A 17,301-nucleotide genomic window follows, 5' to 3' on the forward strand; every position below is an offset into this window, starting at 1 on the left:
TTACATTTGGGAATAAGCATAGAAGTGTCTTTCTTTTGGTTGTCTTCTCCTCTGACTCAGTACTTCTGGTTGGTTCCATGTATTTCTTTGAATCTGGTCTTGAGAGTTTCTGAAAGCCTGTTCTGCCTACAGCAAAATATACCCTGAAGGGGTTTCTTCAAAACTTTGTACATTGTTTCAATCACTCAAAGCCAAGCATTCTCCGGGAGGTCTCCTGTGTAGTGAAGTGTGTCTTGCTTACTGAAGTCAGTGAAAACTGCAGATACTGCTGTGCTGAGAATCAGGCAGTGTGATGGAAAAGTAGCTTGAGTCACAGGCACACGGTTCTGCACTAAACTAGGCATGGGCTTATACAGGGGCAAATCACCAAACTGAATTGTAGCGTTTGGGAAATTAATGAGTCTCTTGCTGTTCATTTTTCTCCATGGTGTATTTTTCTCCTTTATTTCGAAGAGATACTGCCAAGTAGTTTTAGTTTGAAATTCTTATTGAAATCTGGTAATTTTATTTTTGACATTAAGAGTACTTGAAATATTTTGTTCCTTTGATTCCACCTTGCTATTTACTTGTATGTAAGCCAAATGAGACTTTCTTTTTTCCATAGTTATTCATAAAGGATGCAAGTGAATCTGAAAATTGTTTTGTTTTTTTTTTTTTTCCTTGTTTCACTAGGTTCATTTTGTTTTCATGTCACTCAGTATAAGCTAGTTGCAGGTTTCTATTTGTAATTGCAGAAAAAGGGAAAATGTACATAAAACTCATAAAGCTCATAAAACCTAGTATGGACACCAACAGTCAGGAAGCAACAGTTGTGATACTAATTAGACTTTATAAGAATCTTAGAGATGGCCTGATGTGGGTGGACTGGCAAGGTATTTTAAAATGCCATTTTGCTGTGGATATTACTACTTTAATTTCTAAGAAACACATGTATTTGCCACACTTTTAAAACTAGTATATCACTGCAGACATTAATTGACGTTCTTCCAGCAACTACAAGCACTTTAACAAATGGACTGAAAGGTTTTGTAATAACTTCTTACAAAATAGCACTTTTTAGAAAAGTGAACTGTTGATTTTTCTTACTTTATATATTTATCTATATATATGTAGAGAGAGAGAATGACTACTATGTGCCCAAGTATATGACAGATAACTAAAATTCTCAGAAAAGGTACCTAACATGGAAAAAGGATCTCTAATCCTATTTTATCCACTCAGTTCTTGAAAATAAATAATTAGGTCACAAAAAGTAATTGACGGGGTGGGACTTGAGTACAGGTTGTGCTTCTTATTCTTCTTACTCAGTGTCTGGTTTGTTTCTATCTGTTTTGGTAGCTCACAAATATTTTTTTCTCTAAGATGAGAACTGCTTTAAAGGTGTGAAATACAGTAAGTTCAAAATTGCTCATAATAGCAAGTAGAAAGTAAATATCGTGTTTTCAGTCCAGAAGGGAAACGATGGGCAGGGGTTTCATGGCTGAGCCCTTGATTCAATACCAGGCAATGCTTTCAGAAAGTAAACTGGATGATACATAACACCACAGAATTATTAGAGATAGAAAATTTCTAGAAATAAGAGCTGCAACAAGATAAGAAACACTTTCTGAATCATTTTTCCCTCTCTTTCCTCCTTCTATGCAAGGACAATTGCTTTGTCACCAAACTAATTTTTTTCTAAGGATCCATATGTGACATAGCAATAGCACACAGAGGTAAGTGCTGAATATCTTTTATGAAATAGATAAATATAATTCATTTTGGAATAGTAAGGAATACACCTCGATTTAGCGATGGAACTGGTCACAGAAATAAATGTCAAAATGGGGGAAGGAGGGAGTGCTTAAGCTGCTTTTCTGTCTCCTTTGTCAGCAGTCCCCCTGCCCCATTCAGCAGCAGTCCCATCTTTTCCCTAGTCATCCTTTTGCTATTCCTGTAGCAGCCCATCTTGTTGTCCTTAACTCACCTTGCCAGATTCAATTCTAGGTCAGCATTCCCAGTCCTGTCTCTGCATGCCCAGGGAGTGTCTGCATCTCCTGTGATGCCTTTTTGTGTTTGAGTTTTATCAGGAACTCCTTGCTCATCCATGTAGGCCTTCTGCTGCTAGTGTTTGCCTTTCTGCTCACTAGGATAGACTGTTCTTGAGCTTGGAGGAGGTCATCATGGACCATCTTCTCACCAGGACCATTATCCCATAGGAGTCTTTCATGGGAGGAGCAAGATCCCTGAACAGCCTGAAGTCTGCTTCCTGAAGCTTAGGGGTGTGATCCTGATGGTTATCTTACATCATCCTCATGGTGATTCACAGAAAAGCACCAAAAATAGTTGGTGGTCTAGAAAGTGTCATAAAGGAATATGTTCCACAAAGTTTAGGTCGTTAAAAAGCAATAGAAGGATAAGCTTTTAGAACTGTGTAAGGTGGCTTGGAGAGCAAAAGTGGTAATTGTGATGTTCAGGAGTGAAAAGATGCAATGGGCCTGTGCCATGGCTAAAAATACTTGGAGTGTCTTAGTTGGCTAGTTGGGCCAGATGGGATTACACTGGGTTGGGTTTGGAAAGCTGCAAGCCTGCAAGAATCAAAGGGTGAAAGAACAGGATAGCAGGTGTGGCAGCAGTGGGTCCTCTTGACCTGCAGGATAATGTCACACTGACCACAGGTGACAATGAAGTAAAATAATTTTCTTTCAAATCACAGGCAGCATCTAAAACAGAAAAAACAACTTACTTGCAAGCCTCATAATCTTAATAAAATGCTGCTGAGAGAAGACAATGGTTTTGCACATCTGCTTTTCAGGTAAAAACATGGTTTAGACTTCTTGCTGTCCAGTTGGAGGTAAGGTGTAAAACTCAGCAATTAGCACTGTATATCTGCTCAGAAAGCAGAGGAATTAATATTTTTTGCAGTCCTTACCAACCTGTGCCAAGAAAGGGCATGGCTTGCTTTTAACATCCATAACAACTGCAACTGTATTTAAGTTTCAATCTTCAAACACTTCAGATGGAGAAGAGACAGCTTTCACTCACATCAATCTCATCAGCATTTAGAGAAGTTACTATAGAAACTGTAACAGCAGAAACAATAAAAGGAAATAAAAACAGAAGGAGGAGGGAATGAAGATCTTTGAGAATTTGAAGTAAAAATAAAACTAAATATAAGTAAGTAGCTGAAACTGGTAATAAGGCTTTTTTTTAATTAAGCTAAATATGATTACAGAAGTTAAGAGAAGGGAAAGACCTGTAAGGCAGTTACACCATTTCTTTGGGGTCAGTATAGGATATTTTTAGGAGGTAGTCCAGTCTTGTTGTAGAAGTCCAATAAAATTATGATATAGGTGGGGTGGGCAATGATACTCAAAAACCAGATGATGTTATAAAGCTTTTTTCAGATTAAGTTATAGCTCTTTAGCATGGTCTTCAACCACAGCTGGAAACTGCTTGAAGAATATCTTGATTTGATCTGTTACTTAGTTCCTCTGTAAAACTAAATCAGTAGTTAGGTATTCTATCTGCAGCACATGACTGTAACTTCAATCATTCAAAATATTTTTGTCACATTTTTTTAAAAGTGCTGGTTTGTATGAAGGATGGAGTACTTAAAAATTGTTGCAGATTATATAATAAAGACATAGGATATTTTTACGACCATATAATATGCCTATGTTGAAAGAAAAATCGAAACAATTGTAATCTTAAATCTAGTTACTACTGGTGCCTGGAGTGTATTATAGTTCCCACTATCAGTGGAAGGAGAACCACAAGGTAGACATAGACATGTCATACAGTCCTCCTCAAATACAGATGGTTACATTATATTTAAAGAAACCCAAACAGACAAAACCAACTAACAGAACAAGCTAATTAAACAAATCTATTCTGTAATGTGTCAGAATAGTTTAATCCATTACAATTCATTGTTTCCATTTTGCCTACGGTGGTTTGTCTTTTATTGTTTAGTATTGTATATTCTGTTAATAAAATAGTTTCTTTCTTTTCTTTTGGAGTATTTACTTGTATTTCTGTAGTATTTATTTGAAAGTGTTTTGTACATAAGTCATCTTACTCATTTACTATACAAGTGTTGACTTTGCCGTTGGGGTGGATATTTCCCATAGCAAGGGCAGACCTCATTATTTCAAAACCAGCTGTGATTACCAACATGCCCAGAATGCCATAAGTGTCTCAGCTAAAATTCCATAACCAGCTTTTCCTTTCAGATTTGAAATTTTGAAACGTTGATTTCAAAATAGCATCTTCCTGCAAAGAACCTGTTGTTCTCCAGAAGGGATGTCAACTCTAATAATATTTAACAAATTCAAATTCCTGTGACTGCGTTCTGTTAACCTAAAGTCCCACACTAATGCCATTGATATGTTATTTGTCATCCTTGCTTTCTCATTCCTGCAAGAATAAATTATCACACCCCAAAGCAGGATAGCTGTGGCATTCAGGAATTCTTTATGTGTTTTAAGCCAAGTTCCCCCTTTCATTTTTTGCCAGTAGAATGTAGGCCAAAGGCCTTCAGCACACGAGTCCAGGAAAGATTCACTAGGCAAAGGTAGCCTGAAAAGCTGCCCTGAAGAGCTTTGTGCTGGACACTACAGCCCCCCAAATGCTTGTGGCTAAATCTGTTCAGGTTTCTCTATAAGAACCATGATCAGTATGATTCCTGAAAGGCCTTCTGCAATGGAATTTTTATGTAAAAACTGAATAAAACCTTTTTCTTGAAGTTAGGTAAAGATTTTTCACCCATTGTACGGGCTGTCTGAATCAACCTTCTCATAGAAGTCATGTCAAAAAAATCTAGTAGAAAGTTTCTTTTAAAATAGGGCTTGAGAGATGTGTGATAACTATATATGTGGTGCATGTATTGTCATCCACTTACACTATAAATTCACATGGGTCTCATCCACATCATCACAGGAAAACTGCAGAGCTCTGAGTTCAAGGAACTTTTCAGTTTGAGGCCATACATTCAAATCCACTGTTTTTCCCGGCAGTGTGCAGCCCAATTGCAAGTAAGGCAGAGAGAATGTGAAATTCAGTGAACCAAAAAAAGAACAGGCAGAAAGATGATGAATATGTACTAAAAAGAGACAGAAATGCAGTTCTGGAGCCTGGAATATGTGTTTCCTGTTTCCATTACTTACTTCATCAGAAGTACTTGAGTGCAGAGGCAGTCTCTCGCCAAAGCTGGATGATAAGTAAGGAGTGAGTCAGGGAGTTTTTGGGAAGAGAACAGCTAGTATCAGGCTAAGATTCTTCAGTGTTCTCTGGAGATTTGAGTTGGGCATATTCTTCTTGGTTTTCACGTGAAATAATTTAAACAAAACCTCTCACATGTCCAGTAGTCATTGATTCTGAAGTATATACTATGGCAGTCAGCATTGGAAGGACTTGTGTTTGGCTATATAAAGTATCACCTACGACTAAGTCTCAGAAGAATTGCATCCTGCAGCTACTTTGCATCAGTAGGCAGGTTGACTGTTCTTTTAGTGTTCTTTCATTCCTGATCTGGAATCCCTTAAAGAACCTTTCAACTCATTACTGTGCTGTGAAACCACTTTTAAAGTATTTTGCATAGCTAATGTCATTCTTAAGATGATTAGAATCATCACATTGAAAAGCTCATGCAGAAATGAACACATTTATTTGGAGCAAGACTTGGGTGTTGTGCAGTAAATAAATGCAGAGGGCAGAGGGTCTGTGAGGTGGGAGAAGCCAGAACAGTGTCTCCTCTGGCCAGCCTAGGACCGTTTAGAAACAATACTGTGCTACCTTCTGTTTGAAGACTGCTCCATAAAGCAAGCATGGATGGAACTAAGGTTGTGCTGGCCACAAAGTCTTCTCAAAGTAGAAATCTCAGCAGTAAAATAGCCAGATTATCCAGTGTTTGTGAGTGCAAAACAAATTCCAGGTGCAATAAAGTGCTGCAGAGTCAAGCATCCCAAAGGTTTGTAAGATAGGCAGTATGGTAGCATCCAAGGATTAAAATGATGATTTCAGTGAGTAAATGTTGGCTTTTGTGAAAACGAGTATCTAGATTTATCCAGTACCGTACAAAGGATAAATAAACCTTTTCCCTAGAACAGGGGAACACTATATGGAAAAATTTTTAAATGTTACCATCTAAGTGCTTTGAAATATATTACTGGTCACTGTGCATTTCAAGCATGGTTCTGTTTTCCCATCTCTTTTCTCCAGTGCATAAAGGTGGAAAGGAAGGCACTGTAGTAAACCTGCCCTTTTCTTCTGAGCATTTTTCCTTCAGAAAACCTGTAGCAGCACTGGTACATGTTTTTTCTGAGACATTCCTTCTGCATTTCATATCCTGTTGAACGAGTCATAAAATTAGATGCTAAAGATACTATTTTAAAGTTAATAGGATAGTCAAAATCAACTCTGTAGTTGTTGACGTAAGCTTAATAGACTAGGTAACCTGCTTCAGGCCTCAGATTGGTGGTTTTAAGAAAATAAAAAATGAAACCTTACAGATGCATTGCACAGTTTTAGTTATTAATAAACCAAGATTTTGGCTTTAAGATAGCATTTAATGTGTACCTATATTCAAAACACAGTTAAGAGAAGCAAATGTGTGTGTTACTTCTAGATAGTTTCTTATGTTTCAAAAAGAGAGCAACTTCAACTATTTATAAACTGTAATTAAGTTTCTTTGCAATATGACTCATTCTCAACAAGCAAGTCCTTTTTCTTTTGCTTTCTTATGAACTGTGTGGGAAAATTAGGGTTCAATCAGTGAAGAATTTACTCAATGCTTAATTACCCATAAACAGCCCTCCAAGTTCTGCTCATGTAGAGCTTGCATAAAGACATGATTTTCCCCACACTGTGGCTGTCTAAAAATTGACTTCTAAAAAATGATCTGTAAATTGTAATGTAGGAGAAAGCAGTGTGTTTTACTGGATTCTTTCTCCAGTCGGCTTCTTTGAGTTCCTCTTACATTAACAGTATGATGCTTAGGAGAGCCAAAGTAAGAAATGATCAGATTTAAGTTACTTTGAGCATGGAGCTAAATTAGAAAGCTTTACTTTCCTGAATGAGCTAATTGTTTAAATTTTCCAAAGGAAATGTTTCTATTTCTGCGAGAGAAGGGGTAAATGGGACTTCCTCTGACATAATTTTCATTTTAAATCTTGAATTTGACAGCAGCATTTTTACCTTTGTAACCAAATATTACTGCTTAACTGCATGACTTGTATAAGCTTGCTAGTTGAAATGACTCACACAGATGAAGTTATTTTTAGGGAGATAATTTGCACTGTTTAGAAGAGGAAAAAAGGGAGAGAGAGTCCTACTAAGAGCTAGATCTCTCATTATAGTTTACAGAGCTCGTGAACCCAGCATCCAAGCAAAAGATGACTAAGCAAGGGGTCTATTGGTACTTTCAGGAATTTACAGACATGAGTCATCTGCTTATTTTCTGCAGACATATCACCAGGGTACTCTATGAGTCAGCTGTTATTTGGAAATAGTACTTGTATTCAACATGAGTACATTTTTGTAGTTCTTAGGTAACTAGCATGTCAAACCAACACAGGCTTTTACAGTTTGCCTAGTTCAGGTGTTAATTTACAAAACTGATGTGTTGTTCTTAACTGTGATGTATTTTTCAAGGCAAAGTGTGTATGTTGTCTTGCACGTATTTACAGTAACACATTTGTCACCTTAGATATTGCATGAAGGCAGATCTGATTTTGTATTAATGTACAGATTGAGAGTCAGACTGCCTACACACGACCAGGTAAAAAGAAAAATTTTCTTTAGCAAGCCGTGTGTGATTATGAGTAGAATTTGACTTTTCATGTCCAAGACACCTTGCCAGCATTATTTACCAGTGATATTTGTTTTGCTTTTTTTTTCATTCTGTGCACTAACAGTGTTAATGCACGGACATCTACTGGGACGGAAGCAAGTTCTTGCCTTCCTTTCCTATTGCTGAAATAATAGCTGGCTACCTTGAGATGTGTATAACACTTTAAACTCAAGGCTATTTCCTGTTTACTTGCCTTTTAGGTGTGGTTGTGTTCCAGAATTAGGGACAGGTTTTTTTACTTGGTCTGGTCTCATCCACACCTTGTATTAAGGAAACACTTGGGTTAGAAAAATGGATGTTTGGCAATTTCAGGTGAAGGGCAGTTTAAATTATTCAAAACTCTACTTGCAGTTCAGGGTAATACTGCTGTTATCCAGATATGGGATGCACAATTTTGAATCTAGTTTATCTGATTTATGTCATCAGTTTATACTGTAAGTAATTTCTGAAAATTACTATACAGATTTTGGTTAATAGAATATATTTTGGTGGTACCTTCTCATAACATATGCAGGTGTCACTGTAGTGAGAGCACTGCCTTGATTATCAATTTTAAACAGCATTTCTGGTGCAAGATACTTTATCCTGAGAGCCCATCTTTAGTTTTAGGTAATGGAAAAAAACTGTTGTTGCTTATATGTGATATGTAATGGCAGTTTTGAAAGCAAAGTTAATGAAAGTTAGAAATTCTCAACTGAACGAGTACAAGGACTAAATTATTATTTGAATGCTTTGCTAAAGTTTGTTATTTCTCTCACACGGTGATAAAATACAAAAGTATACAGATCTGGTTTCTCTTAAGGAGTTGGTACTTAAGAATGAAAAAGATACACTAGAGAAACAGTTTGAGCACTCAGAGCTGAAGTAGTATATTTATAAGATTGAAATAGAGAATCAGTCTTCTTGTTTCTTTACCCTTTTCCATGGTGCAGTCCTCCAGAGACCAAGGCGTGCACACCATTTGGGAGGGGAGGAGATAGCTTGCTTGCTGATAAATGGCCAATGTTTTTAGTAATCACATTATCAAGAGGAATTTGACAGGGCAATCTTTGAATCTAACCTTTGTTAAAGCAGAGATCTGCCCTCAAATTAGCAGAACTCTGCCCATGTCATTATTGGTTAAATATCTGCTGGAAGCTGCTGTGTGGGCTGAGTCACCCCAAGTGTGGGAGTTGTCACGTGTGGCTCAGACACTGGGTCATGAACTGAGCAAGCACTGTCCTCCACAGGAGCGTTTGGTGTATTTTGGGACTATGGCTGGAATAGCATATTTCATTTAGTGTGCTTCATGGCTACAAATGCTTTTCCTCCTAGAGCTTGGAGGGTAGTTTGGAGAAAAGCGAAATAGGGTGTAGCTGATGCACATCTGAGTACTTAGATGTGATTGGATAAACTGAAAAATGAAGGAACTAGCAGGATAATAGAATGGAATTGTGCAAATAAAACCTGTCTTATGCTGATTCCTCAGTCCACAGTCAGCAGAGATTTCATAGGAAGTGCTGGAATCTCTGGAAGTATTTAAAATACAATTCCATTATAGTGTTCTTTCACTGTACAGAATTTTAAGAATGTGATTTGGAGGATAGCAAATGTACAGTTTTAGGTGCTTTGTACATGAAGCCTGCACCTTTAAAAGAAATTAACATTCCTCTGTTAATTTTGGTGTTAGATTAGACATTTAATATTAGTAATTGATGTCTGTTGTCATAAATCAGTTTAACTACAGATTTCTGAAGCCTCCCGAAATAAGAAGTAGACCAAGAAAATGCAAACTATAATTCTAACAATGAAAAATTAAGTTAAAAGCTAGTTCTGAGTGGGAAAACATACCCAGTTTCTAACTCTTGTAGACTGTTTTTTTTTTTTTGTTCACCAGACCTAGCTGATCATGAGACAGTGATAAGCAAAGGGAACTAAGAGGTTCTGATTTTTATTTTTAGTGAGTTATTTTGGGTATTAATGACTTCGCAGTGTGTTTTTAGTTTTGTGGGTGTTTTCTTGTCTAGCAGATGACAGCAAATTGAAATCTTTTCTAGCTCATATGACTGAAGCTTTCTACATTCTCTATCAAATCATTTGACCACTTCAGGACACAACTGTAAAATGAGGAAGATAATGCTTTTGATTTCCATGAGGACACTAAAATATATTGGTTAAAGCAGATAAAGATAACTTCATTTTTTTAATGGAAAGCATAATAGAATGTATTTTGTGAATATTTGAAAGGAAAGATTTCACTATAAAAGTAATTTTTTTAACAACTAAATAATCCTGGCGGAGATTTTATGATTAACATAGCAATACACTAGCTAAACTTTTTTAAAATCACATCCTTTACAAAAGTGTTTTGGTAAAGCAAAGTGTCTCATACAGCATTAGGGTGGAATCATTACTCATAGGAAATGCAGAAGGATGTTTTAGAACTAACCATCAGTTTCTCTTTTTCTGACACCTTTAAATCAATAGAATAATCTAATATATTCCCAATAAGAAAAAAGGAAAAAATACACTGGTATATTTTTATAACACTTTGTTTCTTTTTGAATCGCAGTTGACCTACCCCTGTACTTTCCTCGAGACCAACCAACCCTAACATTTCAGTCCGTCTACCACTTCACTAACAGTGGCCAGCTGTACTCCCAGGCCCAGAAGAATTACCCGTACAGCCCCCGATGGGATGGCAATGAAATGGCCAAGAGAGCAAAGTAAGTCACATTGCTGTTTCCTACTAAGCATTCCATTTGTTTTATGATCTTTGATGGGTAGAATTGTCATGGATATAACTGTGCATTTTCAGCGTTACGAAAGCTGAGCCTGTTCTTGTTCTCATATGGTCATGGCATTCCTGTAGATGAGCACAGGCAGATACTTGCTAATAATCATGCTTATTACATTAGTGCCAGAGAACAGAACAAAAGAAGGCTCTTTCTGCTTAGGCTTTGTATGGCAGAGTGGTGACAGTCTCTGCTCCAAAGAACTTCCAGTCTAAGTAGACGAGATAGCCCCCAGCAGGAGTAACCTGCATGGGAGCCTCAGTCAAGGTAGCTCCCTGGGGTTGTGTGGGTGTTGAGGGGACCCTGAAGGGAAGCATGTGAGATGGAGAGAGCAAGGAAGAAAAACCTGAAAGATCTGGTACTGGGCTGTAATGAAAAGGCACGGAGGAACAGGAGGAGGTAGAGCAAACCACCGTTCCTGCATAGGAGGCAGCCCTATCAGATCTTGAGAAAGTTATCTGAAAATCTGAATATCTCTTGCTTTATTGCTTTTTTTGTTGGATGGAAACAGAATCACTGTCTCCTTCCTCTGCATTTTATCTTCAAGCCCTTGTTTTGGGCTGAGGAGAGATCACTTCAGTCTGTGTTTTCCTTTAGTTAATGGTGACAGGGCAGCCTCACAGAGAGGTTCTGTTGCAAGAGCAAGCTGCCACAGGCAGTGGTGTCCCCAAAGCTAGATCTTGTCCCTGTCTTGTCATGAAGCAGAGCAGATTTTACCTGAATGGGGAGACAGAGGCAGTAGACTTGCTGCAGTGTTTTGGATATGCAAAGTGTGAAAAAAAATGTTAGCACAGTGAGAGATTTAAGCAGGCTGATTATCAGTTGTTCAGCATTTAAAAACATCAAACTGCATAAATCACAAGGCGTATTGGGATGAACATTTTGAATGACAGTCAGAAGATTAAATTAAATCAGCAAACATGCATAAAGAAGAGTTGAAACAAAAATAGTTCAAGCTGAGTAAATCAAATGAGTGGCATGGTCAGAGACTGTAATTTGGAAATGATGGAAGCAAACAACAATTGACTGATGCATTTGTAGATTTTTATACTAATTTAAATTCCATGGAAAACATCAAAGTCACATTTAATTTGGGATTTTAATATGCATTGTAATAATATTTTTTTTGTGGTAGTATTTGGTTTTGCCACCATACTGTTTATAGGAGCACCACTTCTTGATCAACTATGATTTTTTTGTTAGTATGGACTTTCTTCGTTTCTCTAGCAGGATATTATAAGTATTTTATTCATTAATAAAAAAATAAAAAGAAAGAAGCGTGGTAACTGGAAGCATCACTGTTTTATGACTATACTACAAAATGCATTTCTTTTGTAACTGAAAGCTTACAAGTACCTATGTGCTGTCTGCTAAGTGCATTCACGAGTGGGTGTATACAAATGGACTTCACTGCCCTGCACTTGAGATTTGGAAGTATTACAGCAGTTCTCTTTAAAAGCACTAAATGTGTACACTTACTATCACGTGTACGTTTGGTGAGGTTATTCACTCTTACGTTTGAGCCTCTGCACTTCAGTTTTACACTGGATACGCAATATGAGAAGGCTGGTGAGAAGCGGGGGAAGGCAGTGTGCTGAGGTGTCTGAAATAGCAGTCACTGAGCTGCAAAGAGACACAGAAACTGCTCCAGTTAAAAGCGCTTTGCTTGCAGGAACAGCTAGTGATTCCTGAGTAGGTACCATAAATAGATCTGTATCGAGAAAAGTATGATGTTATGATACATGTGAGAGTATTTTAAGGAAGATTTCTAACACAATTGAGCATCTTATGTAAACAGTGTTTAAAATACTTGCTAGGGCTTCTTAGAATAGGTTTGTGTATTTCAACATAACCAAATAACTTCTTATTGTACTTAATTAGTTCAAACAACACATGAAAACTTCCCAAATAAAAACAGAAAAAAACTACATTATTTACCCTCTAGAAACAAAGTCATTCTGCTCTGCTGAAGTAAATTTAGCCCTGGTTAAATCAGAGACAACTTGTTTGTGTTTCTAAATACTGTCAGTTAGGTTTTGCTTACATGTAGTCTTTTTCCCTCTTAGCAAAATGATCTCCCAAGTGCTCAACATTCTTTGAGACAAAACATCTTTGTTTATCTGCCTGGCCATTGCTCTAGGGCCACAAGATCTCCCACTTGATATTCTAGTATCTGACCAAGTTCTCCACCCTTCTCAAACTTCAGGGATCAGTGTACACTATCTTCCTCACTGGGGCTAAAGACACCATCAAGGATAGCTTTCACTTGCTGTTGCACCAACTGTGGAAGCATCATCAAGCTTTAAACGGCATCAGTCATAGATTTCCTCATCCTCAGTTTTGGCAAGCCCTGCCTCTGTTTTCAGCAGCTCAACACAGCCCGTTTATTCATGGGCAGAGCTGTCATAAGTTCATTCCAAAGGGACTTTGATTCTGTGCCCAGCCTTCTCCCAAGGTTGTTTTAGTGTGGGTTGTTGATTTTTTTTTTTTCCAAATAGGTGAGCCCATCCAGTTCCTTCAGTTCAGGGACTAAGCCTGAAAGTCTTGGTATCCTTGCTTATCTCTGTGGCCCCCAGCAGAAGTAGGCATCTCTTTTGAAGTTAGGACTTAACCCTTTGCTGTAGCCTTGAGACAATCAGTAGTAACTATAGGCAGGAGCAAAATTAGTTCCCTAAAATGCATACATATGAAAGTAGATTGTATGCATTCACACCTAGAGATACAGCACCTAAATCTAAAAGGCAAATTCTCATGTCAAAGTATCAGTTTAGCTGGATCTTTTTTATTCAGAGAGAAAAACTGCTCATGTTCTTACTGAAGTTATTGGACCAATTTCTATATGTCTGTGAAGTGAAGCCTCTTTTCTGTGTCCTCTTAGGCAGATTTTAAAATTGCTGGGCTCCATTGCAGCCCACTGACTTGGATTCCTCACTAGGGGATAGCATCTGGTAACTGAAGCTTGCTTTTGTCTTAGCCCAGGGGTTGCCCTCTGGATTTATTTAATTCTGAAGGATGAATCAAGTTCTGATTTAATAATGTGATTTCAATTGCCTCCAGATTGTTTGTTTCTCCGTTAACACAAAATTTTAACCTGTTTCTCCAGGTTAAAATTTCACCAGAAAATTAAAATTTTCTTACAAGCTGCCTAGACGCCATTTCCTCTCAATTGGTATCTCAGGCTTTGCCTCTTGTAGGTCATTTATTTATATGTCTGTGGCCTCCTGCGTAAGCAGCTTCTCCAAAAGTTTTGGTTCTAAAATACAATGGCAAGCCTAAGAAAATACAGTAAATTATAGAAAGTTAGCAGCCTTGTTTGTGGTGTACGTGTGAAGTAAAACATCTCTGTGCAGTTTCCATGGGAAAGCTTTCTTGTCTTTTTGCTTAAATAGGCATTCAAGTGTACATAAGTGGAGTCTTTAAAGAACATGCAGACTTGAAGCCTGGGATTTTATGAAGGAATACTGTAAATAAAGCTTGGCTGTTTATACAAATGACATTCAGTTCTTCAATGCACTCTGGCCCATTTTCTGTCTGACCCAGTGCTGCTCTGTAGACTTAGATTATACTTCAGGGGAGAGCAAGTTAAAACTCAGTTTACTCTTTTAATCCTACATAAATCCACCTACTCATCATTAAAAATAGCAGGAGCATGGAAAACTGGTATCACGATAAGAAGTTGTTCCAAGGGTTCGTATTCCCTTTTTTTCCCAGGTTGGCTGACAAAACAGGTTTCTGAATGACAATGACCATTCATGGTGTTTGCTGAATGTGGTGTAAATTTCATATATCCCTTAGGGCATTCAGAGGGTGAAAGCTTCAAAGGGCTCAAGTGCACTCTAGTTCATATTGGCTGTTGCACTGCCATGAGGTCAAGTGCATCTTCAGACTCTATGCAGGTGCATCTGGTGCAAGCCACAGCTGCAGCTTTGGTTTGTGCTCAGCACAAGAGTGCCATGGTTGGGACGCGTCAGGCTGGTGAACTGGGCCATAGCATTTTGAGCCTCAGTGATACGTTTTCCTTGAGTATCACCAAATCAGATGATGTGTATCGTGTATAATTGAGACCCTCACTACAAGAAAGACCTTGAGGTGACTGGAGCATGTGCAGAGAAGGGCAGTGGAGCTGGTGAAGGGTCTGGAGCACAAGTGCTATGAGGAGCAGCTGAGGGAGCTGGGGTGTCCAGTGTGGAGAAAAAGGAGGCTCAGGGGTGACCTTACCACTCTGTACAGCTGCCAAGAAGGGTGTAGCGAGGTGGGGATCAGCCTCTTCTCCCAGGTAACAAGTGGTAGGACAAGAGGTAATGGCCTCAAGTTGTGCCAGGAGAGGTCTAGTTTGGATATTAAGAAAAATTTCTTCCCCAAAAGGGTTATCAAGCCAGGCTGCCCCGGGAGGTAATGAAGTCACCACCCCTACAGGGATTCCAAAGGTGTGCGAATACGGCATTTAGGAACATGGTTTAGTGGTGATCTTGGCAGTGATGGGTTGATGGTTGACTTGATGAATTTAGAAGTCTTTTCCAGCCTTACCAGTTCTGTGATTCTGTGGTTACATTTACAGATTAAAATATTGCATTTCTTAGCCTAAGAAAAGGATATTTGAAAAGAAAAAGGGACAGTTGTGTTGTTGTTTAGACATATCAGTTGTGGGATGTCAAAGACTTGCTGTTCTGTTCAGTAAATTATGTGTGCCCTAGTGATTTTTTTTTTTGTTATTTTGACATTAACCAGTTTCAACTCATCAATTTTTTATTATTATTCAGATTTCTTTCATGGTTTAGGATGAATATCTATTACTATATTCCAAATTCTTTTAAAATAACGACTTCCACAATTTTCATTAAATTTGAGTTCCAGCTATGCTACCATGAATCTCACTATAAAATTTACAGGTAAATATTGCACTCTTTTTATATTTTCTCTACTTCATAGGTGTAATTAAGGTAATAAATATTTTTTTTATTCTTTGGATTGTATTTAAGGGCTTTTTTGCTTATTTGTAAAAGTATCAACTTGTATTTGCCTGTCTAATCTGATTTTCATGCACATTAGTCATCTTTAAAGAGCAGTTTTCCAAAAATTAACTTATTTGCATTGCATATACTCACTTGCATGACCATCTTTGTTGCATGTTATCTTAAAGTGAAATTCATAAAAATGAGAGTAAGGAACAGAAGTATGAAACCCAGGGACATCATTCTTCTCTAGGTGTGTGTGTGTGTGTGCGCGTGCGTGTGCATGCATTCAAACATTTGCAGAGCTCAAGAGGATTCTTTCTGAAGAAGACCATAATAGGTACAACTAAAAGCTGAGGTGGTGAGCTGGGTCGCTTGTTTAGCTCTGGTTTTTGATAGTTTTGCATCAGAAACTGAGCAGAGGTGATTTCCTTGCCTGAAATCAAGTAAAGCTGACGTTTTGTTGCCGCTGGTGTGCTGCTCTTCAGGACAGAAAAGGGGCAATACACTGTGACAGCCATAACAAGAAGAGATGTGGCGACCCAGACGTGTGAAGCTTACAAGGAAGTTAATTTGATTTTATAGACCATTAAATCAAAACTGATTTTCTGTGGGAATGTCAGCTGATCAGAATTATATGGGAACAGTAGAAAGGAAAATGGGAAAAGCTACTTTTCGTTAAAATGTTTAGTGATTGCATTTGTCCTTATAGCATGTTCTGCAGTTGATTTACTAGCAAAACTCAATAACCAAATTATTTTGATTGTATGACAAAACAGGTAAAGTAGATAGGAGTTTAAATTAGACTGTTCCCAGTACATTTCTTTATTTTTACATAGTACTTCTGCGTACAGTACAGAACACAGTATATATACATGATAGTCACACTTCTTGAGTCATATTTCTCATGTAGTTTTCTTTAAATGTCTCCCTGGATAATTAAGTCTGACTCTTAAGTTATGGTATGTTAGTTTCTGACAGGTGCCTGCCAGGGATCTTCAGTGCTGTCATGCATTATGTGGATTTCAGCCAAGACAGAAGGGGCTGGGTATTTGTTTCTGGTCACTTCTCATTAAAGCTATGACTGTAGGAAAGAAAAACAACTATTTAAAGATGAGGAGTATAGGTGCTATAGGAAGTGCATAGAAATAAAATCTGTTAGGCAATTAGTTTTTCTGTGATTCTGTATAGATACTCTGTATACGTGTGAACTGTGCATATGTGCATTTTGATATATAGTAAATATTCTTTCTGCAAAGAAGTATTCTCATATTGACAAGAGAAATGCACAGAAGAGATTGGAGAAGTTGGCATGGTATAAGTGGAATATAATAGCACTTTTCTGGAAGACAACTGCTTTGTAGGAATGAAAGGTTAGAATTTAATGTAGGTGGTTCTTGGATAACTGGGATTAAGTGGCATTCTAGAAATACTGTGAAACACAGTCACTGTCTGATTTGGCTTTATTAGAGAGCTCCATTATACATTTATGAAAGCTGCTAGTTCTATATTAGAGCATGAAATTACAGTCAGGAACTTGCAAAAAAATGTCCTCCCTTTCTTGAGAGAAAAGGGTAGAGAGAAATAGTACTGTTTGGAGGGAGCTGAGATTTAATAGCCCAGATAAATACTGTTGCTTGATCAGTTACAAAATAAACAGCTAAATAAAAATAGTAAGTGTGCCCCATAGTCTTGTCTTTTGAGTAATACTCATAATTGTTCCATTGAGCTAGGTAAAATTCTG

At 37.7% G+C, this 17,301-nt stretch overlaps 1 protein-coding gene across 1 annotated transcript in view; it reads left to right on the forward strand.

Annotated features, from left to right (window-relative positions):
• Positions 1-17,301, forward strand: part of BABAM2 (BRISC and BRCA1 A complex member 2) — a 155,745-nt gene that overhangs the window by 127,053 nt on the left and 11,391 nt on the right. Inside the window, exon 10 of the mRNA XM_062489233.1 lies at positions 10,383-10,536. Within this exon, the coding sequence (XP_062345217.1) occupies positions 10,383-10,536 (154 nt within the window). The remainder of the gene's footprint in view (positions 1-10,382; positions 10,537-17,301) is intronic.

This window comes from Cinclus cinclus, chromosome 3, assembly GCF_963662255.1.
Source record: "Cinclus cinclus chromosome 3, bCinCin1.1, whole genome shotgun sequence".
Lineage (NCBI taxonomy): Eukaryota > Metazoa > Chordata > Aves > Passeriformes > Cinclidae > Cinclus > Cinclus cinclus.